The 25,355-nt window shown below is 32.8% G+C and overlaps 3 protein-coding genes and 1 long non-coding RNA gene across 25 annotated transcripts in view; 1 reads left to right on the top strand and 3 right to left on the bottom strand.

The window, feature by feature from the left end:
* Positions 1-1,937: 1,937 nt before the first annotated feature.
* Positions 1,938-5,950, top strand: EF1a-F2 (elongation factor 1-alpha F2). Of its 3 annotated transcripts, none has more exons than XM_031975311.2 (5): positions 1,938-2,042; positions 3,532-3,706; positions 3,799-4,407; positions 4,608-4,883; positions 5,098-5,950. In XM_031975311.2, exons 2-5 carry the CDS (start codon positions 3,563-3,565, stop codon positions 5,452-5,454), a joined length of 1,386 nt encoding a protein of 461 aa, XP_031831171.1. In that variant the 5' UTR covers positions 1,938-2,042; positions 3,532-3,562; the 3' UTR covers positions 5,455-5,950. The 3 variants fall into 3 exon arrangements, with proteins under 3 accessions (XP_031831171.1, XP_031831170.1, XP_031831172.1); XM_031975310.2 differs by having other exon boundaries at positions 1,966-2,120; XM_031975312.2 differs by lacking the exon at positions 1,938-2,042 and adding an exon at positions 3,175-3,324.
* On the bottom strand, positions 2,119-3,060 carry LOC116426423 (uncharacterized). The gene is made up of 3 exons (XR_004234906.2): positions 2,911-3,060; positions 2,621-2,700; positions 2,119-2,518 (listed from the first exon to the last, which is right to left on the bottom strand). It is a non-coding gene; the product is annotated as an uncharacterized LOC116426423 (long non-coding RNA).
* A 2,767-nt stretch (positions 5,951-8,717) lies between the features above and the next one.
* LOC116426422 (Arginine methyltransferase 8) lies at positions 8,718-12,266 on the bottom strand. Of its 11 annotated transcripts, XM_031975320.2 has the most exons (8): positions 12,060-12,266; positions 11,819-11,969; positions 11,589-11,737; positions 11,295-11,517; positions 10,996-11,205; positions 10,827-10,937; positions 10,100-10,165; positions 9,913-10,027 (listed from the first exon to the last, which is right to left on the bottom strand). In XM_031975320.2, the coding sequence occupies exons 1-7, from the start codon at positions 12,096-12,098 to the stop codon at positions 10,149-10,151; spliced, it is 900 nt and encodes a 299-aa protein (XP_031831180.1). In that variant the 5' UTR covers positions 12,099-12,266; the 3' UTR covers positions 9,913-10,027; positions 10,100-10,148. The 11 variants fall into 11 exon arrangements, with proteins under 11 accessions (XP_031831176.1, XP_076226473.1, XP_031831177.1 ...); XM_031975316.2 differs by lacking the exons at positions 10,827-10,937; positions 10,996-11,205; positions 11,295-11,517; ... (1 more) ...; positions 11,819-11,969; positions 12,060-12,266 and adding exons at positions 8,718-9,373; positions 9,454-9,820; positions 10,306-10,399; positions 10,502-10,785; XM_076370358.1 differs by lacking the exons at positions 10,827-10,937; positions 10,996-11,205; positions 11,295-11,517; ... (1 more) ...; positions 11,819-11,969; positions 12,060-12,266 and adding exons at positions 8,718-9,373; positions 9,454-9,820; positions 10,306-10,394; positions 10,502-10,785.
* Positions 12,267-13,551: 1,285 nt separating this feature from the next.
* Positions 13,552-25,355, bottom strand: part of LOC116426430 (Lipophorin receptor 2) — a 100,730-nt gene continuing 88,926 nt past the window's right edge. For 9 of the 10 annotated variants that reach the window (XM_076370330.1, XM_076370332.1, XM_076370329.1 and 6 more), the window contains 9 exons: positions 18,189-18,424; positions 17,506-17,707; positions 17,050-17,361; positions 16,659-16,959; positions 16,292-16,583; positions 15,733-16,213; positions 15,320-15,406; positions 14,521-14,789; positions 13,552-14,392 (listed from right to left, as the gene is read on the bottom strand). In XM_076370330.1, the coding sequence (XP_076226445.1) occupies positions 14,348-14,392; positions 14,521-14,789; positions 15,320-15,406; positions 15,733-16,213; positions 16,292-16,583; positions 16,659-16,959; positions 17,050-17,361; positions 17,506-17,707; positions 18,189-18,424 (2,225 nt within the window). In that variant the 3' untranslated portion in view covers positions 13,552-14,347. The remainder of the gene's footprint in view (positions 14,393-14,520; positions 14,790-15,319; positions 15,407-15,732; positions 16,214-16,291; positions 16,584-16,658; positions 16,960-17,049; positions 17,362-17,505; positions 17,708-18,188; positions 18,425-25,355) is intronic. The other variant, XM_076370333.1, reaches the window with a different exon arrangement.

Here is a 25,355-nt window from a genome sequence, read left to right as displayed (position 1 = left end):
ATAACTGAAGTATTACATTTCAAGAAATTTTATTTTGGAAAATATTAACTTCCGTAGATATAAAAAATATATATTACGAAACATTAATTGCGCAATTAGCTGTAACTAAACTTAGTCATTCTATTTTTCTCGATTTTTTTTGTTTATATTAGCTATAAGGATGAAATTTAATCTAAAATATTACAATCATTATGCTTAATTATGTTAATTTTGTTAGCCTAAATAGAAACTTTTAAATATTCATTATAGGTATACGATAATTACAAACGAATTACAATACGGTTATCATTTCTTTGCGATATAATGTATAATTTAATAAAAAATGAATATATACATCAGTATACATGAAGACAATACATAAATTTGGATTTATTATTGTTCTTCAACTGATTCAACTTCTAACTTTTTTTTACATATACATAAGTCATAGAATGTAGGCATTCAAATATTCAGTATTCATCATGCACAATTAAGGGCCAACTTCCGCTCTTTGTTAAAGACATCCTAATAATGGTGCAAGAGGATTACTAATAGACATGTATATTATTGTATTAAACTATAATTTAGTATTACATTTGTTTGTCTTCATGTCAATATTATAACATGATAGTAAAACAATTAATTTCTGCAGGTATATGTTTCGATTTTAAATCTGTTCTAGAAGAATAATCATTTCTAGAATACCTTTACGAAACATTCTTCTCGTTTTCCCATATAACAAATTTTTCTATTTTTTTTAATTCAAACGATTATATAACATTATATAAAATTTAAATTATCTGTATAAAATCATTTTATTAAAATTAATATTTGAAGACTCCATTTAAAAGGCTTCGAAGCATACTATATACTCTACAAATAGTCTCGAGCCTTTTCTCGTCAGAGAAAATGTAATTAACTTTTGTATTAAATCATTATGAATATTGAATTTAATTGAATAAAAATAATTAAATAAAACTTCAAATTACTTACACATATCAGGTATTTTTTATTACCTACTACCCATCAAGCATACTGACAAAGTTAGTTGAAAAATCCTGACACACCGTGTATAATTAGAAATAACTGATCGTAGGCTACTGACCATCTGCGATTGAGAAAATTTGACCTGCATGTCAACGCTCCCACTGCATACAATAAAACGCCATCATTTGGACTACTTCTCTGTGTAAGTATTACCCAGAAAACCTTTTACCTCCGAAGATATTCTACATCTTCATATATAGTTCGCGTAAAAATCTCCCAACATACATGCACGATCAAATACTATTTTACCATTATATTTATCTTAGACAATTATCATGACTAATTAATTACTGCTGATACATAAATAGACGATAATAAACAACGTAATCAAAATATCGTCGATCGATAATTTTGACAAATGCACATAACCATTACAGAAATATTTAAGAATATAAAAATATGAAATGTCGTTTACTTTCTTCTATTATTTATTTGTATATGCTGAATTACATTAAATCAAACATAATGTCAAATAAAACTGTATTAATTTCATTCTTCTTGGAACAGTCTAAAAAGGAGCAGATTGAATTCTCTTTTATGTTCTTGCTAAAATATTCTAAGATTTGATGGATTCAGAATCGTATCATTGAACCTCATGTTACAGATACATCAATTTATCTCTGAACATTGTGGTTTGCCTTTTTTCCTGATTCTATGCTTACGCATACAAATGCAGATCCTGGGAATACCTGTATATAACATATATATGGTCTCCGGCACGCCTGTGTGCTGCGTAACCGTAGCCTCGAAACCAAAACGTTACTTCGTCCAAAGAGTTTTAATTTAAATAGTTACAAAAATCAAGGGTTTAATAATTACATTATTAAATGAAATATAACACGATTTTACTTTCAGTATTTTTGTGAAGGAAATATGATGAATAATATGCAAAGAAACTGTTCATTATTTTACAAGTGATCAATATAATGGGGGCGCTGGCTTCGAGATTACGGCTGCGAAGCCCTATGCGCATGTCACTTCACTTCGACGATCTCTTTCTGTCGTGGCAGCTGGAGGTGAGTGGTTGTTCGTGGTTTTCATACGGGAAAATAATCCGTCGATTTTATTACGGAGAAGGTAGCATCGAACGACAGGTACGGCATAAAACAACGATAAAAATATCAACGAAATGTGTTGTGACAACAGTTTTGCGGAAATGTAATTTTTATCGGTGAATTACAACGTTGGAAAACAAGCGCATGGTCAATCGTCGTCTTAGCCGGCTGCTTGAACGCGGACCACATGCTGAACTTTATTAAAGTCTTTTAAAACAATTTTTAAAATGCGTGCAGTCCAGTAACTAATTGTTAACCATATAAAGAAATACTCGCGGAAAAGTAAACCGCAAATTAAATTTCATTTTTAAACGTAACATGTTCGGAAAAAGCAAATAACCGGATGCAGTATGGCGGACGCTTGTCACACTTGGAGATTCGATCACGTTCGTGCATCATTGGAGATGTTTGTTGTGTAATATTGCTCTTTGTGCACTCTGCAATAAGAAGAGAAAATATTTTAAATATAGTTTTAAAAACCTGATTGAAGATAAGCTATAATTGACTTTATTCTTCATAAATGGTGTATGCGGACGAACATCATGAATCTGCTGGAAATTGTATGCAGCGGCGACCTTGTGGGACGACTTGTTCCCAACAATGGAGTTCATTTACCGATCTGCGATATAGTAAATTGTTACCATAATCTTTTCTCGTCATCGTATAAGCAATAATATATATGCAAAAAGAACAAGTGAAATTTATATTACTAAAAATAATAAGTAAAAAATTTAAAAAATTAACGGTATACACGCACAAGCATACTTAAAAATTATATAGCTAATTAATTCCGTTTGTTAATATTCTTTTATGAATCCATAATACTTACATTTTTATTATTTATTCCACCAATAAAATCAACATTTATATTTTTTGAAATATTAATTAACTATTTTTGTTAACGTGGGAACAATGATGCATGGAAATCTTATGCTGCGCCACTTTCGGCACAAATTTTAAAAGTAGTATAACCTTAAAATCTGCAAGAGTTAATTAGAGCACCGATTATTAGAAATATTACAAGCAATTCACAACGTGGCATCATCCAATGCTAAGCGTCAAGGAAATCATGGCAACGTTGCAATATCTTGCCATCTACAAAATGGCTGCCAGTTCCGTTCTGGAATATTCAGACGTCGCCACGTGGATGTTAGATGGACACCTGCTGCATTTTTAGCATTTTTTTCTTAAAATACAAACAAATTTATATAATTTTGACACCAGTTAGTTTCGACAAAATTATGTAAATACATATTTTATTAGATTTACCATATTCATATTACAAGTTAAAAATTGAATATGCGGTCTCCGTACATAACCTTAATTTAATCATTTTGGTAGCCTCCTTTGAAGGGATATTTTAAATGCAATATTAAATTCTCCACGTGTAGAGGGTTATCGTTTATTGTATATAATATGTAGTAATAATGTATGTTCTTGTTCATTACAGAAGTAACCAGTAATCTCGTAAAAACTTCAAAATGGGTAAGGAGAAGATTCATATTAACATTGTCGTTATTGGACACGTCGATTCCGGCAAGTCCACCACGACTGGACATTTGATTTACAAATGTGGTGGTATCGATAAACGTACCATTGAGAAGTTCGAGAAGGAAGCCCAAGAGGTAAATTATAAATATATATATTTACTATTCAGTAATAATAAAATTAATGCTTTAAAACTGTTGTAACAAACAAACCATTTATCAATTTTTAGATGGGTAAGGGATCCTTTAAATATGCTTGGGTATTGGACAAACTGAAGGCTGAACGTGAACGTGGTATCACCATTGATATTGCCTTGTGGAAATTTGAAACCTCTAAATACTATGTTACTATTATTGATGCTCCTGGACACAGAGATTTCATCAAAAATATGATTACTGGTACATCTCAGGCCGATTGTGCTGTATTGATTGTGGCTGCTGGTACTGGTGAATTCGAAGCTGGTATTTCGAGAAATGGACAAACTCGTGAGCATGCTTTGCTCGCTTTTACTTTGGGTGTCAAGCAACTGATCGTTGGTGTGAACAAGATGGATTCTACTGAACCACCATACTCTGAGGCTCGATTTGAGGAAATCAAGAAAGAAGTATCGTCCTACATTAAGAAAATTGGTTACAACCCTGCTGCTATTGCATTTGTGCCAATTTCCGGTTGGCATGGAGATAACATGTTGGAAGTTTCTTCCAAGATGCCTTGGTTTAAGGGATGGGCTGTAGAGCGCAAAGAAGGTAAAGCAGAAGGAAAATGCCTTATTGAAGCGCTTGATGCCATTCTTCCACCTACAAGACCTACAGACAAGGCTTTGCGTCTTCCTCTTCAGGTAAAAACTTCTCTAAATATGGTAGTATTAAATTTGAGGATTTTTTTTCATGATGATAACATCGATAACTCATTCGCGGTTTCCACCGGAAGATTTTGTAATCTGTTGATGGTCAGAGGTGTCTGACTAAAATCAATTAATTAGTAAATCATTAATTTTTTTCGAACACTGTTATAAGAATATGTATAATTTAATTACAGGATGTGTACAAAATTGGTGGTATTGGAACAGTACCAGTGGGTCGTGTCGAAACTGGTGTTTTGAAACCAGGTATGGTCGTCACATTTGCTCCAGCTGGTCTTACCACTGAAGTTAAGTCGGTTGAAATGCACCACGAAGCTCTCCAAGAAGCTGTTCCTGGTGACAACGTTGGTTTCAACGTGAAGAACGTATCTGTCAAAGAATTGCGTCGTGGTTATGTAGCTGGTGATTCAAAGAACAATCCACCTAAAGGTGCTGCTGATTTCACTGCACAGGTAAGTGTTTATGAGAATATTAAAAATAACTACTTTTATTAATAAATCATAATTATCACTGTGATGAGAAATTACAAACTTCATTCGCGGTTTCCACCGGAAGGTATATCCATACCTGCTGACGGCCGAAGGCGTCTGAGTGTTAATTATGTTATAATTGTTTAATATAATTTTTAAGAAAAAACCATTTCAACTTAATATTTTTGTTGTGTAGGTTATCGTGCTGAACCATCCAGGCCAAATCTGCAATGGATACACTCCAGTATTGGATTGTCACACTGCGCACATTGCGTGTAAATTCCTTCAAATCAAAGAAAAATGTGACCGTCGTTCCGGAAAAACTACTGAAGAAAATCCAAAGGCCATCAAATCCGGAGATGCTGCTATTGTCACGCTTGTTCCAAGCAAACCTATGTGTGTTGAGGCTTTCCAAGAGTTTCCACCCTTGGGACGTTTTGCTGTTCGTGACATGCGTCAAACGGTGGCTGTAGGTGTCATCAAAGCTGTCAATTTCAAGGACGCTACGGGCAAGGTCACCAAGGCTGCCGAGAAGGCCCAGAAAAAGAAATAACTAGTTTCCGTACATGTGTATCCCAAGATGGGCGTCGGCGTATAGTAGCTGAAGTAGTTTACCTTCTTTCTTCACGTTCCTCGCGCGAGAATAATGGTATCTTATTGCCATCGCAGGCTGCAATATTTTCTACGAAGTCGCAATCCATGATGAAGAATAATAGGATTGATAAAGATACACGACGACTGGCTTTTCGTCTACATGAAGTAGCACGTTCGCCGCACTTCTTTAACATTCACATATTCCGTTTATCAAAATGGTTGCTCCGTCACTTTTCCCATCGCAAAGAATTTCGTAGGAAAGGTCTGCAGTTGACGATGGTGAGCTAGCAATCCTACTCACTTCTCGTATGTCCGAGTTCCATGAAAAAAGAAAGTAAACTACGAGAGTTACTTCCAACATCTGTTTCACAAGAACATCAACAGACATCATAATTTAGCTCGGCTTAATTATATTTTCTAATTATTATACGGAAATAAATCCTATATCTGCGATATTCGAGAAATTTCATTATTTTTTTGTCGTCGTTATTACTAATTATCATTGTCATCCTTATCGTATAGATGTTCCGAAAGTGAATTATTTTCAGTAAAGGAATTAATTTTAATTAGCATTTAACGTTTTTCACCATAAATCTTATACGTCGGCGCGAAAGTAGGCAGTGAGAAACAATCTGTAGTTCCAATGCAGATTTAATGGGGAAATGGGACCTGCTTTTTTATTACTTTTCAATTACCTGACTCGATAAGGAATTGAACTGCTGAAGATATATACACAACAAAACACTTTTCTACGAGATATTTCTTTACAAATATTTACCTTTTTACACATTCTATATTGAAGAGAGTATGTGCGAAGATATACGATTGGTCTGCAATGGTTCCATACTTTTGCCCGCGTTTTTCCTACAATCGTAATTGGTTAACAACGGTTTTCTGTACATACCTATAAATAACAGTAATAACGAATGAAAGTGAATAAAAGGAGCTACGGAAACAATTCTTTTAATGTCCAATTTTCTATTCCTCCTATGTTCCTATTTTTGTAAGTAAAATACAAAGTTTTATTATACACAAAAAAACTTACGGGGTGAAGTTAAGAATATAAATTTAGAATGATTAAAAACATTTATCTAATTATTTTATCTAATGCGGTAATAATACAGATTACCAGTGGAAATTCTTACGTGTACTTATTTTTAGTAGACTGATACTGAAAAATGGTTCTAATACTGACAATTTTACATTATGCAAGTGAAAATACGTGCATCAAATGTAAACTGCGTTACGAGAATATACAGTTTACTTTGACTAATGTAAAAAATATATAAATTCAAATATGCAGAAGGTGTAAAAAAATATTTACGTTCTGAAATAAAATACTTGCTTTCGTAAAATGTTACAAAAAACATAACTTTCATCTATGTGATAATATTATTTAGGGCATTGACATACACGCGTATTTGTTGTTTCTTTCATTAATTAATACAATTAAACTTGTTTATCTATTTATTAAAGGCTCAACTTTTATCACAGCATAGAATCTTTTTAATGTCATTTATATGTTCAAAACTCATGAAATTTATATTACGATTTTCAAAAGTTTCTTAATATGATTACCTATACAGCACATATTTTGTAACTTAAATATAAAATTTCATATGAACATATTATTTTGTATAATTTAATTTAAAAAATATATATGATACATAGCAGTGAATATATTTTTTTCATTATAAATGAAAATGTGACATGAGTATACTACAATGTATAATTCCATTGTTACACATGACATAATTACAAGTCTCACTTTTTTTCATTTACAATGTGCTACGGAATGCATAACGACTTTTTTCCATGTCATTTTATGTTGTTCATAAAATTCAATACACATTCATATACATTTTCATTTTTAGTAAACTTATTTGAATGTTCAATTTTTAGTTCATTAAATATTGCTACCACAAGGACAATAATATTAAAAGGAAAATAATTTGAAAGAAATGTTAGTAAGACACAAATTAATAGTGCTTTATTTTTCCTTGTATTTTTTTGCATCGTTCTATATGTACATTTTATAAATATTGTTACAATGTTTCATGCATACATATTTTGTGTACTTGTCTCTACTTATTTTTTTGTGCTTTGCGTATATTATACATATTTATGTATTTTTCATACACTTTAGGTTTATGCTGTATATGAATAAACTTTCTCTGTTCTATATACAGCTTAAAATATATACCGTTTTTCACAGTTTAAAAACAGATGATTGAATGGCTAATTATTTTGCACAACAGTATGTATTAAACATAATACAAATGGCTATGAACGTGCAGTTTATTCAAAATAAGAATTGGGTTTTATCTGATTGTGAAGAGTAATGTAATTCTTTACGAACAGGAACGTATATGTAAAAAAAGGAAATCACAGTACCATCCATTTATGTATATTTTGGATGAGTCCAGTTCATTTTCCCATTTTCAAAAAACTTAAAAAGATATAAAAATGTATACGTACAGGATATAAAAAATATTTAGAAATAAAATTTCAAGAATTACTCTTAAAAAGTACATTCAGACTAGAACATTTTCCCATCCCGTTTAAAAATGGAGATAAATCGAATTCAGCTTTCATCAATGTAATTTCGAATATATTTGCAGGATCATGTTACGTATATTTTTCTGAGTTTCTAATTACAGTAAGTAGTGAAATCTAGATGACTGGTATTACCCATGGTAAAATATAAATGAGTCTACCAAAATCGAACATAAAAATATTCATGGTTTTCTATGTAGTAAGAACGTAATATAGATTTAAATAATAAGCATACACCAGTATGAAATATTAAGGGGTCACAACATTTTTTGTGGAAAATTAGCCACGTTTGGACTGTTGTAACTTTCTGAAAAAATCGGTAACGTTTTTTCTACTAGTTTGAGCGTTTAGCCACGGAAGTTACTACAGTCAGTCCACGTGAACTCCCACATCGGTAATGTTTGCTTCCCAGTTTGAGCGTTTTACCACGGACGTCGCTACCAGTCAAAAGCGCAGATTGTTGGAAACATAATCCTTGCCACTTTATACATTATATGCTATACACAAAACGCCAAGAATTATTCATTGTATTGAAAAGCTTATATAATAACTAACTATAATGAAATAAAGAAAGAAATTTCCGCTCAGCGAATGATCGATGTTTTCTTTCCTGAGCTTAAAGTTAACTTAAAAGAGACATATTTCTATCTTACACTGTATATGGAGACGCCGCGTATACCTACGAGTTATCAAATTAAGAAGGAAAACGGAGTAAATCAAGAAAGGGGTTCTTGATCCGAAAATAAGAGAAAAGTTTGACTTATATTTATTATTTTATCGTATTGTTATGTATAGGGTAATGAAACCACAGTAAGATAGTACTACATTATTCATTTATTTCATTATTTTCTATAAATGTTCTTGTTACAATGCACTTTGTCATATAACAGGAACAAGGAACCTCGTGATCTATTTCTAATGCATCCAACAACACCAATTCCATGTCATACTGCCTGGGTATAATAAAATTTCTTTTCAGTTCCAATTTAAATGCAATAGGTTCGGTTTCTCCAACTTCCATGTCTGTAGGTAAAATAATAACAGTCTGTTTCCAATGTGTAGCTTCATTGAAGGGACTCGTGGATAATTCTGATCCATCTGGAAACTCAACATCAAACCAAATGCAAATTCCTTGATACTTTCCATCTTTCTTACAAACAGACACATAATTTTCACCCCCAAGAAGATTTAATTCTTGTGTACTGATGCACTGTAAGTCCAACCATGCTAACAATTTGCTTTCAGCTAGAAGATCTTTTTCATCTACAAATAATATTTCTGGCTTCATTGATTTTGCTCTCCTGTACTCTTCCCCGATGCACCTATAATGCAATGAATAAAGATATTGAATACTGACAGAAAATAAAATTATTAATTGTACTAATAGATTATTTGTTATTACTTCATACTGACTCCATAAATATCTTCCCAAAAATTATATATGGATGGTAATTGACATGGCGATGCATATAGTTTAGCAATAGATGGAAAGAGAATGCCGTTTTCCTTCAAAAAATGATCTCTTGCAAAGAGAACAGAGTCCAACATTCCTTCGTGCACTAAATAAAAGCCCATCCACTCCGAAACTATTATATCGACTTTTTCAATATTATTTATGCTAATATCTTCCACTTTACTATGAATTACAGAAATTTTGTCATTCAGTTTATTTTCCGTTATAACATTTTCGGTAAATTTAACTAAATCGCTTGCTTCGACTGCATAAACTTTTTTTGCACCTGCTTGCGCAGAAAAAATTGATAATATTCCTAAAAAACATTAATGCATTTTAAAAATGCTATTCAATATTAATCAATTAAATTCAATTATAATATAAATTAAATTAATTAGAATATGTCACCTAATCCAGCACCAACATCCATAACAATTTTATCTTCGAATAATTGTTTAGAATTCATTATAGCATTTTTATATGCAAGGGTTCGAATTTTATCTTTCAACATTAATTGATGTACCTGAAAATACCATTAAGCGCAATGACATATTTCATTATAAGATTGTACAATATATAATATTTATGTACATACATCAAGTTCTTCATAACTCTTAAAATACTGATCCATGATTCCACTCTTTTTAACAGTAAAAGTTATCTATAAATTATTATTTTTTTTATTCAACCACTTAAAAAAAATAATCAAGTAGTTAATAAAATTAAATATTTTTGGTTTAAGTAAATTATATATCTTTAATAACGTTCAAAACATTCTGTTTACTTAAAGTAATTCCTAACCTTAATATTTGAACAACATGTGATACGTGTTTAACATAACACATACAGTTGGTCACAAAAATATTGGGACACTAGTATAATTTTGGCTTCTACGCTTTGTATTTGGAACAAATAAATAAATATATATAAAAATGACTTGAATTATGTTAAAGTACAATATAAAAAATATATTCATAAAAAATGGCTAGTTTATTACTTGTGATTACTTTAATATACAGGACAAATTTGTAAAATGTCAAATTTTGTGTCACAAGTCATTTTTATATATATTTATTTATTTGTTCCAAATATAATGCTTAAAGTCAAAATTATACTGGTGTCCCAATATTTTTGTGGCCGACTTTATGTACATAAATGACACATGATTATATTTCCTCTTAAGCATGTATTATTTAAAACGTTTATAAAAATATACATATATTATAATATTAAATTGTAAACTAGATATACACAATACATTCTTTACTCTATGATATACATAAATGCTTTTATGCATTAATATTTTGGATTATATTTTTTACTTTCTGTTGTCTTTAACTGTTCCTTTTCTTTCATTAATCTTTTGTATTCAGCTTGCTTTTCCATTTGCTTTCGTTTTCGTTCCATTCGTAAAATTTCTTCATCATTTAATGCTAAAATCATTTGTATTTAATTTAATAATAGCTCTATATTAATTATTAATTTATTTACCTTTTTGCTGTTCCTGTTTCTTTTGATTGGTATCTTCTCCTTTTTGATGACTCACATCATTGGACTGTTGCTGACCTCTTGTACCATTTACATTTTTTATGAAAATAGTTTCTTTTTTACTTATTATTGGACTTTTTGATTTGGTACTCTGTTTTGATACTACTGCCTGTTCAGTTTCATTACATTGACTTTCAGGTCGTGCTATTATTTCTAAAAACATTTAACAATAAAAGGACTTATTGAAGTTGACTTATTGAAGGTTTTATTGAAGTTTTATCAATACAGAATTTTATACAAACCTTGCATATCTTCTTCTTGAATGATTTTTTGATTTACAAATGACTCAGATTTAGTAAATGTTTCAAGTACATTATCTTTTAAACTAGATATAGGACATTGTACATTTTCTTTTGAGTTATTATTTATATGTGAATTAGATGATTTGTTTATTAACTTCTCTATGTCAGATTCTATGGAACCAAAACATGATAATGTTTTCTTAAAGGCCTCTGTAAGAGAAGTCTGAATACAAAGACAAAAAAATTAATGTATACAATATGCATAAATATGAAAAAATGGAATGTAAAACATACAATTCTCGCAGTATGTATTGTTAAACCTTTCGTAGCTCCTTCTGCATAATAATATGCCATGTCTTCATGGAACGTTCCATCTTTTAATTGAATTTTAACAAATGTTGCACAACCACAAACATATTTACCCATAAAAGGTTCTATAAAATCTGAAATAATTATAATAATAAACAAGTCGATTTTAAGTAAACTCAAATGATTCACATTAATTAATCAATGAAATTACAAACCAATTGTTTGATTTGTTATACTGTGATTCCATTTTCTTTCCCCAAATATTCGATTAGCTAACGCTATTAATTCACTACTAAGTGTTAATACTTCTTTTAAATCGAATTTCTGAGAAACCATTACGTTATTCTGTTTTGAATTAGTGGTCGGCTAAAAATATTAACCTACCTTTTGAATTGTACTGTTCATCTTTAATTTACATAATATTTGTAGAATCAGTATTTTTTGTATAATACTTACAATCTTTATACAAGAAGGATAAGTAGTCGCATTATTCATGGTAGTTTTCAATAATTTTATGCAAAACCTTAGACACCGTTATTTCACAGATTCAAAATTGCATGTCGGATACAATTCTACGAGATTTGTTCACTACTGTATACTTTCGATATATCGATATTTTCATTTGAAACTTTAACGGGTGTAAGTAAGTATACATATGTTTTTGCACTCTTTATTAGCTGGTGCATAATGCAAAATGCAGGAGACAAATTAATTACTATTCTATATTTTCAAAGTACATTTTTACAAATTATACATTTTACACTTCTTATTAGGTATGATAATAATAAGGGTAGTGTGATTTATTTTGTATATTTATTTATACAATAATCATTATAATAAATTATATATATATATATATATATTTATATATATATAATATATATTTATATATATATAATATATATTTATATTATGCATGTGTAGTGATAATATATATTGCATAGAAATAATGTTTGACACGATTTTGGCGAATAGATTAGCTAACTTATGCCTTGTGACTCACACAATTAATTGCAACTGATACTCACCACACTCTTGCTATCTTTTGATTAAAATCACCACCGAGCCTCTATATTTTAATTTTGGACTTTGCTTTCTTGCACTCGCAGGTAAGAACATATGCTTTATTAAAAAGTAGCAAACATTAGTTTCAAACTTTGCCAGTAATTAGATTTTAATGTTAAATCAATTGAAATAAACGAGATACAGTGACATATTTTCAATCATGAACTTAAATAGTAGGAAAACTATTTATGGAAACATAATATAAAGAAAAAAAAAATAATTTTTCAATGTTTAAGAAACTTATTTTGCTACTAATTAATATATACAGCTCCTAGTTCATCCTAATATTACCATAGTTCTTAGTAATCTTACCTAAAAGAACGTCTGTCGCACATTTAATTGCTCAATACAATAATCATAAAGTATGTAATAAGTAAAATTCTTAAGCCTGAGGCAATAATTCTATACATATACACTGATTTTCTTCTTAGTGGGTTGAAATACCTAAACAACATTTTTACTTTAACAGATACACAGTCACATTTAGTGTCATTGAGCTGATCTTATCTCATCTAATTGGTTTTCAAACTGTATTGCAACTGTAACGGCAGTAGAACATTTCTGACAAAAGTCAGTTTCCTATGATATGAGCCACTCGTATGAATACAGATTCTTGTTAAAAAAAGGTTTCTGTAAACGAGCTCGAAGCACTGGTTGCTTGCTTGTATTGCGTGAATAACATAAAAGGAGAAAGCTCCTTTCATGTACAAAAATGAGATATACATTTACATACTTAAACGCCATCCTTTGAACTGTTCCTGGATTTGAATACAAGTATTGCTATCCTTAGGTCTATATTCGATATCGGAAAAAAGTTTACAGTGGTTTCAGGAAAACTATTTGATCGCTGTAAATAGCATTAAATCCGAGATTTCTTGGGACGTTTCTTTTTTTTTTTGGCACTATAAAATATTTTATAATATACATGTTAAAACGTATTATAAATAATTTAACAAATTCATAAAGAACCTGTAAAGGTTTTCGATAATTCAATATTGTTACTAATGATTTTAAAAATTATTTCTATGATACACTTTGAATTTGTGTTTTATATACATGTGATTTTAATTATGCAACAGTATCTAAATATCTAACTGAAAATTATACTTGAGTATGTATACTCTTACAGAATAAATAGTGAAACAATAACAAGTTAAAGATCTTACATGTAGATAAAAATATTCTATGTATATATATTTATATAAATTTAAACATATATGCGACGTGACCCCACATTAGTGTGATAAATAGCACTATATTACACATTACGCATTGTAAACCGAAGAGAGAACATTACACAGTAGGAATTTCTGGTACCTTACTTAACTACTTGAAAATGGGCGCTCTTGTGACGCTTATTTGGCAACAATTACAGTTCACCTAGACATTTTTCCCTTTATGCCTCAGAGCAAATCTAAATGTTGCATATACATGTAGGTACAGTATAGTTGAATGAGGAGATGCTTAAATTTGTAAACAAATAGGCACAGTACAAAAACAAAAAAAGTAAACATAATCACAGCTGAGTTGGCAGGCAGGCAGGCAAACGCAGGTATACTATTAAATAGGCTTCCTCGACGTTAGTGCGTTTCATCATTTTTTACATATGATTTCTTTTTGTTATTTGGTCGACATTATTTCAACAGCCTGCTAAGCCCGTTTCATCAATAGATTGAATCTTAAACATAATCATTAGTTCCAGGACTCGTTAATGGCTCCTGAGCCTATGGAAATTAAAGTATTAAAAAACAGGTGTTAAATACATATCAAATAAATTATTATATAAATTTGTATAAGTAGAAAAATATGACACATTCTACGTATTGTGTGACACATCAAACTGAGTAATTACCTCTTCTCCAACAGTAGCAGTGGGGAGTGGAAACCTATTTTTCTCAAGACTAAATTGATCTTCAGTGGTTTTCCTATACACAGGATTATCGAAATTCATACTCGTGACGTTACGATGAAGATAATGCCTATAGCACAATACTGCTACTAATGCAAGGAGTGACAGTCCAAAAGACGCCACGCCTATCACTATACCGGCAACTAAACCAGCATCCGTTGATTCGGCCGCAAGACCATCTTTTCCATCTCCATCTGTCGAATGTGACGGATCTACGAGCAAACATTAATTTGTAAATAACGTACGGTAAATAAATTGAAAAGATTGATAAAAACGGGTGAGTTTTCTAAAAGATTATGCAAGGGATACCAATAAAGAAGACAATGTGGTTGACAAAAAAAAATAACTTTGCTACCCGTGACTTTTCCTACCATTGTACTTTTAGTACGTTTTCTTGGACAGAAGATACTAGAATAAGCTTGTTTCCCAAATGTGATGAAAAAGTGAACATGTCATATGAACCATGCTGTGTTAGAAAATAGAAAAATTCTAACTGTTAAGATTGAACTATAAATTAATATATAGGTAAATGCTATAAACTAGTATATATATATATATATATATATATATATATATATAAGCAAATACTTAAATCCTACATCATGATTATTATTAATATCTTATTAGTATTATTATTATAACAATTACATATTCAAAAAAAATAAGCCAAAGCCAAACATTCATGATCTATAAATAATGCAAATATATGTAATTATATTAATAGCCGTGTAAATGTACTTACGGTCAGTAGTGGTGGTAACGTTGTGCGGTACAAGTCTCTTGAACGGTTTACTACTTTCTTGCGTTGTAGGTGCTACAGTTGTAGTTACTGGAATATCCCATATTCATGCAACATCGATGCAAAATAATATAAGTAATCAAATAATAAATGCAATGCGTTGAAATAGAAATTGTATAATGAAACAGAATGGAAATGTTGATAATATAGATTGCATATAATAATGAAATAATATGAAATCAAGATAAAATCTTGTACATGCCATCCTTAGAATATCTCATGAATCTGTACCATAAGCGTTAAATTATTCTTGTAACATGCAAGACGTACAATTTGACGTCCTTCATTCACTGCATATGAAACCAATGCACGTTGCTCTGTTAGGATTAAAAATAACAACACTTTATTTGGCTTACCCTTTTCTACGCACATCAAACCATCGGGTAATAATTTCAGACCATCCGGGCAAGCACAACTAAGAACAGGCGATTTTGAGTTAATTTTCGGTGCTGGCAAGCATAAATGACTGCAATGTCCATTCACAGCCTGACACTGATTAATTCCATCCGGTTGTCTATATGGATGGTATACGTGAACGACCATCGGCTGCTGCGCGGTATGAACTGACGTGACGGGTTTCACTTCTTTACCAGTAAATTTATTAGCTCTGAATATTGTTTCTTTATCCCAGTCAGTCCAATACACGTAATCTTCAAATGTTGTAATACTGAACGGGTGTCTCAGCGATTCGGGAGAATAGAGAACCGTTCGTTTATTTGATCCGTCATAATTACATGATCCAATTATGTTTAATTTTGCATCTACCCAGTACACTTTTTTACCTATTAAATCCAGGGTCAGTCCATTTGGCCATTTCACATCATTATCCACTATTACCTGTAATAATATAGCTCGTTACTAGTCTTGTCTTTGATTCCAGTAATTTATAACATTTAAATTATTTTTTAAAGCTACCATTCGATGGGAACCATCCATTCCAGCTTTTTCAATACGAGCTTCATCGCTCCAATCAGTCCAGAACATCCACCCTTCTGCGGGATTTAGAGCAATTGCTCTAGGCTCTTGCACATGGTCCTTTATGAGAGTCTTTCTCATGTTACCTTCGAAATTGGCCAATTCTATGGTGTTCTTTTCAGAATCAGTCCAATAAATATGATTGTATATCCAATCAACAGCAAGACCATCTGACGTTGTTAAACCATCATCAATGACAACTGTGCGTTCGTTACCTTCATCTATCGGAGCTCTGTAAAATTGTACCAATTGGTAAGGAATGTTTAAAAGAGAATTACCAATCAGATTTAAACAAACCACTACTCACTTGTAGATCTTTCTTTCACTTATGTCGCTCCAAAAGATCATACCCGTACGGAACACGAAGTCTAAAGCTGCTGCCATCTTTGTATTGTTTACTATTTCTGTCATCTCTTGTCGATCCAAAGCTACTTTCCTAATATCATGCCGTCTGGTGAAGAGAAGACTCGCATGACCTTCTGATGCTTTGCAGCGAGTGTGATTTCTATGATCTTTGAGATAACCATCAGCACAACTACACTTAAAAGTGCCTTTTTCATTCAGACAGAAATGAGAACAGCTACCTGGTTCCAGACATTCATTTATATCTGAAATAAAATATATATAATATACATACTTTCCCACTACAGAAATTATTCAATTTTATGGCACATCAATTTGTTGTGAGTTTGTCTTACCATCGCATGTTCGGTTATCGATTAACCTATAGCCAGGAAGGCAATCGCATCGGAAACCAATGGGTAAGTCGATGCAAAGTTGAGAACATCCACCTTTCTTGTCCAGACATTCGTTTACATTACAAAGCTCAGAACTCTCATCTTCCCAGCCAATGCAGTCCCGATTCTTATCGCAAACCTTATACATGGGAATACAGGAGCCTTCGCTACATTGAAACTGAGTCAATGGATCACAAGTGACTGTTTTACTTGTACAGTTCTTTTCGTCACTTCCATCGGCACATTCTGCTTTGCCATTGCAGAACAGGTGGCCTGAAATATTTTAAGGATTTCATTATAACATTTCGTATACAATTGCATTCTATATCAGATTTAAGAAAACAAGAGTTGATCATGACTTATAGAATCCATTATTCAGTTTATCAAACAATATGCATACTGTACGGAGGTATATACCTGATATGCAAGTATAATGATCTTCGCATTGGAACTGATCAGGTCTGCAGACAATGTGACAACGTTCCGATGATTCGTCTGCACCGTTTGGGCAATCTTTTTCGCCATCGCACACCCAATTTTGACCTATGCATGTCATGTCATCTCCGCAATCAAATTCTTTTGCACCACAGTGGCTGGAACGATGGCCATTGGCAGATTCCTGGGACATATGAAACCAATTTAAGTGTCTTATACCAAGGACAAAAAGAAAAATGAGAGAATCATGATCAGTTTTAACGATAAGTAACTAAAGACTTTTCAAACCTTCTTTTCGGTTTACATAGAAAATTTAGACAAAATATTTATTGCCTTATCAAAACTGATTTTGAGATCTTAGTTTTAATGTTTGCTTTATTTGTGTGTTACCAATTTGTTTGGCTAAGTACTGCATTAAAAATGGGTTAAAAGAAAACAGATAAGAAAAGAACAGAAAAGTTCTTCTCACCGGAGACTTACAACGCAAGAAGTGTATGACATCAGTAAAGTTTAACATTTTTCTAGAATAAAGTTATCCTGATTAAAGTGAAAATCACCTTATCAGTTTCCAATAGAATTGCTAAAAGATTTCAAGCTTTTCATTAAAGGATATTAATTAGGATTTCCTAAAGCGCATGAGACTTCTTCGCAGGTTGTTTACAAACCTTGCATCCGATTTCGTCGGTGCGATTCGGACAATCAGCGTCACCGTCGCATCTCCAGTTAGACGGTATACAGTGATTCTCGGAGCAGGCAAACTCCGTTTCAGGAAGACAGGTGAATGGCTTGCAATCCTTCTCGTCGCTGCCGTCCCCGCAGTCGTCATCGTTATCGCATACCCAGCTCTGCTGGATGCACTGCTTGTTGGCGCACGTGAATTGATCGGATCGGCAAGTGTCGTCTAATAGAAACGCGTTTCAGGAACAGAACAGTGAAGAGCATTAGGAACGTCCAATGATTATATTCTCATTAGCCCCAACTATTTTTTTATCACAACGAGCAGAAGGTGCACAGAGCTGGCTTGCGGATGCAAGCGGTAAGAATTAATTGACCTCGATACGAAACTTTGAGGACACACGATTTAATCAGTAGGCAATGGCTGGATATAAAATTCTTTTGTGAATTAATATGCAAGTGATTATTGAATGTTATTACTCGAAAAGAAGGAATTATCGAAAAAATAAATGAACACTAGAAATATTAGATGGGTCATCCATTTCCGATTTCTTTGGTCACTATTATTGAAAAGGTTTTAGTGAAGAAGATGATTCAGTAATACACAAACTGAACTATCAGTTCATCGAAATTTAAATGAATGTAGTTTTACAGTTTCCACGCGTAAATACGAAAATGTCAATTCAGAAGTTCCAGCGTTAAAAATGTTAAATCACAGTATGATAGAAAGGACTACCGTTTGATACGCATGCAATAAACTCTACTATTAATTTAAAGCTTTCTTTTTCTTCAAGTATCAGATGATCTAAATAGTTCGAGTTATTGCCACTGCAAAATCACTGTCACGTTTCGCAAATATTCAACACGTTGACTGCCACGGCGGTCACGGTTGACAGGAGCATCTAAATTGTTTGAAAACGATTACAAGAAGAAAATTGGCGTTGAATAAAAATATTTAGTAATGAAAGTGACTATATAGCAGCGTCAGGTAAGAACTGTGATACAAAATCATTAATAATAATTAATGATTTATTATTACTTATTCCATTATTTATTACTTATTTCATAAGTAAAATTATGGAAAACACTGAAAATTCTCGTGGCATTCAACCTATTAACGTTGTTAAACAAGCTAACGTGTGTTCCTCAAAAGTTTCGAACCGAACCTCCGTGTTTCTTCGACCTGAAAGGCAACTCATTTCTTCCGTGGGTGGACAGTCGAGAAAAACAAGAGATCCATCGACATTTAAATAACAGAAATCAACCGCGTTAATGCATGGAAATGTATACAATATCTGGCGAAAGCGGAGATCGCCCGAGCGGACGGTCCAAGAATCGCCGAACAAGTTGCGCTCGAACGATAGGAGGAACTGCCGCGAGACGATATCAGCCCTGAGCCGGAAGAAGTAAGTTCCTTGGCATGGTCCTGTAATTAAAGGAGGCAATTAACCGGTGCTTGATCAACGACAAGCGCGGTCTGGTGTACTGCTACGACGACACGGCGTGACATTAACTCTATCATACGGTAAAAAGCTACTTGCCTCGTCTGCTGGCTACGACAAGGTTGCAACGTTCTCACGGGAAACGCGCGTACTTACGTTACTGGCTATACATAATGTGAACCGAGAATTCGTTGCATGGTATTAGCGTATCATCAGGTTGGTTTGAAATCTTGTCGTTTTAATATTCTATGTGCAATTTATATTATAACGTGCGAATAAATATTATAAATTAGATGAATTGAAAGAAAGTGAAAAGCTTTCGAATAAAATATGAAGAGTATAATTTATCTTTGTATGGAAGTAGCGCGAGTTAAAACGAATTGAGAAGAGGGATTTTCGCTTCGTTGTTATTCCGAATTTCTATATATAGCGAAGGTATAGTATTTAAGATTATAATGAAATAAAGAATAAAAATAAAATAAAATATAAAATATATATAAAAATTATAATAAGATAATTACAATAAGATAAAAAATAAAATATAAAAATTATAACGTTCTTAGTTATACTAAAGTAAAATAATGAAATATGAAATAAAAAATTATAATAGCTTTAATTATAGTGAAATGAAACAATAAAATATAAAACGAGACTTAATACTTTTCATTTCTCAACGTTCCGTATGTATGGCCAGAATACATCGTTAAAAATTTACCTTGACGAAACGCAACACGAACACAAAATATCAACTACTTCGCACAGTATACTCGTGTAAATAACACTGAGGCATTCGCTGGAAATCGATAAAAATGTACGAGCACATTAAGCTCCGGATTAGTGCACCCCGAATCGAGACCGTCGGAAAGTACTAAAACTGGGAGGGCGAAATCGAATCTATTCCAGAAATTGATTAAATTTACTTTCCATAGCGATCCGACGTGAATAATATTATTATTCAACTCGCGTATAACTGGTTGTAATAAAAGCTATGGTAAGCTACTGCTGAATTATGATAGATCGCGGATGCTACTCGCGATCGACTGATTAATCCCGCTAATGTTTTATTTATGACACAACGACGACTGCATACTTGCCATAAATTACAAATTAACGACGAAATAATCGTTACGGGGTACGATGGGCTGCACTAATCCGAGTCTCGTTGTAACGATTACAACTAAAATACTCTATGGACACGGCGCAGTGTCCTCGGATCGACCCTTCTCGGTTTCAATTCGAATTTACTTCGAATTTAATTGTTCGAAAATGGTGCAGAGAAAAAGTTCAATAAATGTTTATAAAGCACAATAAATGGATTACAATAAATAGATTACAATAAATAAATAAATAAATTAGAATAAATATGTAAAAATGTATCGAGAAAATAAAAAATTAAAATTTGTTTAAAAAATTTGAATGAGAAACATTTCCAGAACGTTTATTCGATGCGTATTGCAGTTATAAAACGCAATGCGAGTGTTTAAAGATTTATCTTGCATGAAATGATGATACAACTGCATTTTTGAAATATATTTATCAATGACGTAAAAGAACATCGCTCAGCGTGGAAATGAGTTTCACCGTGAGCCAAATTAGTGCACGCGGCGTTGAACGTGTTAATTAATAGCGGTCACGTTGAACGTTCGTGTTCATATTTCAAAATAATACGTCGAAACGTTGAAGGGTCGACGCCGTAAGCTAGAGGGGGAGGCAACGAAAGAAACAAAAGAGAAATGCTACGGAAACTGCGTTCAATGTAACGACACATGAAGCGCCACGGCCAACAAATCATAAAGTCACTTGACAACGAAAAATCGAATGTTCTATCGCTGCTTGCACGACTTGACATTAGTGGAGAAGCTTGTAGAGGTGTTTTATGGAAAAATGAAAAGCCCAATCACCAAAGTATGAGGAATTCGTCAAGGGATGAAGGAAATTATTAACGTTTTGACGATAGAACCACTCATATGAATAACAATTTTTCGGATTTCTCATTTTGATTTGATAATATACGATCTAAAATATACTACATTATACTGCTATAACAGTTATATATTATTATCTATGATTTCATTAATAAAAAAATGTTATATTATAATTACTGTAATGATTAATATAATAATTATTATACCAGTTAATATAACAGTTAATATTATAACAATTTATATATATTATTATAATTCTATGAGAAAATATGGAACAGTTGATCCAATTATTTGAGTGGCTCTAGTGTTAAATAAATGAATATTAATAACTAACACTTGGAGATGAAAATATAAATTTCATTCAACATGTTAATAAAGGAAGGATGGAAAGTTTTGGTGAAAATTGGTATACGCGCAATATCAAAGAAGAAATACGTTACTTCGCACAGGGTGTTTTATGATACGTACCGTAATACCGGGGACGAATTAATCATGAAAAAGTAATAACAAATTTCAAATGGTTTTAATAATAAAGATTATTATTAAATATTAAATGGATAATAAAAATTTTTAAAATGTCCATTACTAAAAGATTCGATTTAAATCCTTATAATAAAATTGATTAAACTATACATTATCATGACATTCAGTTACGTTAGCGGAGAACGTTTTAGCAGCATACAATGGGACATCCGCGCTAAATGAACTTCGTTAAAAAAAATCGTGATACAATAGTCTATAATTTTCGACACGACTATCGGACATCAAACGAAAGTATAACGAAATAATGAAACAAACGATAAATAATATTCCTAAAGTCCATCGAGGCACAAATCGTTATTAATAATGAGTATCGATGAAGCGTATAACTTCACGAACAGATTTATCTGAGAGCGTGTATTTACGTTTCAGCGAGCTGATAGCGAAAAATCAAAAACTAAAACGAACAGTATTTTCCTTATTAACGGACGTATTTAAATAAATCTGGAAAATAAATACAAAATATATCGTCAACATGTTTATTCAATCGTACGGTCTATTTATACACATGATTTGTTCATTAGAGACGTTTCTTCCGCGTAACAGTAATAAAACATTTTTCATTTCATTTCCACGTGTATCTTTTTTAAAACCGCACGTCCCTAGATGAATTTTTTACAACCGCGTTTGCGCGTTGCAACGATAGCTACGGGGGATTAACATGTTTTTCCGATTCGTTTCTAATCCCGACATACTTTTGTGACACCAAAAAAAAGGGGAGTTGTGTACACATTAAAGACAGGTTCGAACCTCGTCCGATATTCCGCTCATAAATCATCCTCGGTTACATCGACGCGTTGAAAAAACCATACACCCCCTCGACAATAACAAAACCAGGGTGTCGCATCCGATCAAGCGATTCAAGATAAACACACGAATATTTACTATCAAAGCACCTCCATCTAAATACACACTTTGCGAAATACCTCTAAGCATTAAAGACATTCTAATAAATTACCCCTGATTCTCCTGTAAAACAAAACAACTGTAACATTAAATCTGATATGAAGACGAACCTAAATGATCCCATCAGTATCGAGAATGTGCTTAAGTTTTTCAGACAAATTAACTTTCTAAATTACTTATAAGTAAGTTATGTTTATTCCGAAAGCCTTGTATTATGCAATTCTTATATTATTGTATACTAAGCCATTATGTATTAAGTATTATTAAGTAATAAGTAATATATTTAAATGTTGGTGGTCACTAATGACTTTACTGTTAATATGACAACCTTAAAATACACTCAAATATAAGAAAAAGAGAGACCACGGTGTCACGATATTTTTAAACGATGTTTGAAAGCGAGAAGAGACAAGAGGGTTGCGAGATCTCGAAAATTCGCGGCACGAGATCCGAAGAAAGATGTGAAAAAATATACGACTCCCATTAGATTCCAGGTGAAAGGGGAGCCGTACCGAATTTAAATTTCTGTTTGGTCCCTCCAAGTGTGCTGAAAAATGAGGAAACGCGCGGAAGAACGGGATATATCGTGGACAAAAAAGCGGACCGACACGACACGACGCGACGGGAAATACGGGAGCAGGGCTCGACCGTTTCATTCGTCGCCGAAAAGGAAATGTTATTTACGGTCCTGTAATTATGCGGGGTGAGGCTAATTAGAGGATGAGAGAAGCTATAATTGTAATGATAATGTTTGGAGCGATAAAAAGAAGGACTGCGCTACTCGTCGCGATTAGTTGTCCGGCGCTTTTGCACAATTTGTTCTGCGGTCGAAGAGACTGAGCACAGCATTCAGATGTCCTCTAATTTTAGAGTTAAAACGCTTGGTTTCTACTCTAAGGAAGCTCATGACGTTTCCCTGTTTTTCATTTGTATGGTAGTAGTGACTATTTGTTACTTTTATTGTAAATTTCTTTTGGTCTTCTAAATTTTCATATTTTAATTTAATACTTATTGATAGCTACCACAGTCCCTGATCGAATCATTAAGGTCGCTATTGATGCCCAGCTTCGAGAAGACTAGCAATGAATGTCTGTTGCTGATGGTTGGTCGTCTCCTCGTGTTAAAGTTTTATGTTCCAAGATTAATTTCTTTGCTTAACTCTCGTTCTTAACACCATTATGAAAACATTATTATTAACACGTTCGTTACGATAGTGGTCACTGATGATATTTCTAAATTATTCGAAAACAATTATAACTGATACAATTGTAATCGATAGAAATATAATTACAACTGATGTCGTTCCACTTATAATTTTAATTCCCATCGATTATTTTCCAACAAACTAGAATTCATTTAACACTGAAATCTGCCATTCCAATTCTTCTAGTTTCCGTTTAACGCGATCCGTGTCATCGGATATTTCGGTTATATCTTGCTTACGGACTCTATTGATTTTCTGAATAAAATATAAAGTTATATTCAAGTTTTTGTTCATTTTCATCTATTTTCATATCGTTCCTTTACGTTTTCGCTGCCTCGTAACATTTACTGTTATCCGTGACCGTGTGTTTCTTAAAAATATTTCACATATGTGGTACACGTGGCTAAACGTGTATCTGTTCATAATCACTCCACATTTTTCATCGATACGCGTTCGACTAGCAAACCGTTAATTCTCCTCACTGCTGTTCAGCTACAGACCCTCGGTAATTATATGCGGTTACGAATGCGTTAAGTAGAGGCGGTGATTTCGGAGGCGCAAGGTGTTCCCGATTAATCCGTGAAATACGAAACGGCGCCGGCGCGCATGCCGTTTTCAGCTGTTCCGCTTGTATATTACGCCGCGGGAACGCGACGCCTAACTTTTAATATCCCCGGGTCGCCTGTAATAAGCACTCCGCACGGGCGCCACCTAACGCGATATTAACGGTCCATCAGCTCTGCCCTTTGTTTAATAATTCTCGTCGAGCCCCGGTCCAATAAATCCTCAACTCCTCGGCCGCGAATTCTCGGCTCGCGTTCCGAGAATTTATGAAACGAACTTTTTCCACCACTGTTCCGCTCCTATTAACTGTCCTCTTTTTTTCTATTCTACGAGTTCTGCCTCGCTGTTGCTTTCCCGTGTCCCTTTCGAAACTTCGCCGATCGCTGTTTCCTCTACCGCGAGCTTTTACATTTTTTCCCCAGCTTTTTATTCTTTCCTAATCTCCATGCTTCCTGACGCGCTTTTGATTTACACAAGATGTTTCCGACTTGGCGGAAAGCAAAAATAGGGATGAATCTACGAGAGAAGATATGCTTGGAGGAGAGATTAAAGTTTGTTTGTTTACCCCTTGCCCCA

The sequence above is a fragment of the Nomia melanderi genome, chromosome 8 (genome assembly GCF_051020985.1).
Source record: "Nomia melanderi isolate GNS246 chromosome 8, iyNomMela1, whole genome shotgun sequence".
In the NCBI taxonomy this organism is placed as follows: Eukaryota; Metazoa; Arthropoda; class Insecta; order Hymenoptera; family Halictidae; genus Nomia; species Nomia melanderi.
Note: the sequence above shows the minus strand (reverse complement) of the source record. Positions and strands in the feature narration are given on the sequence as shown.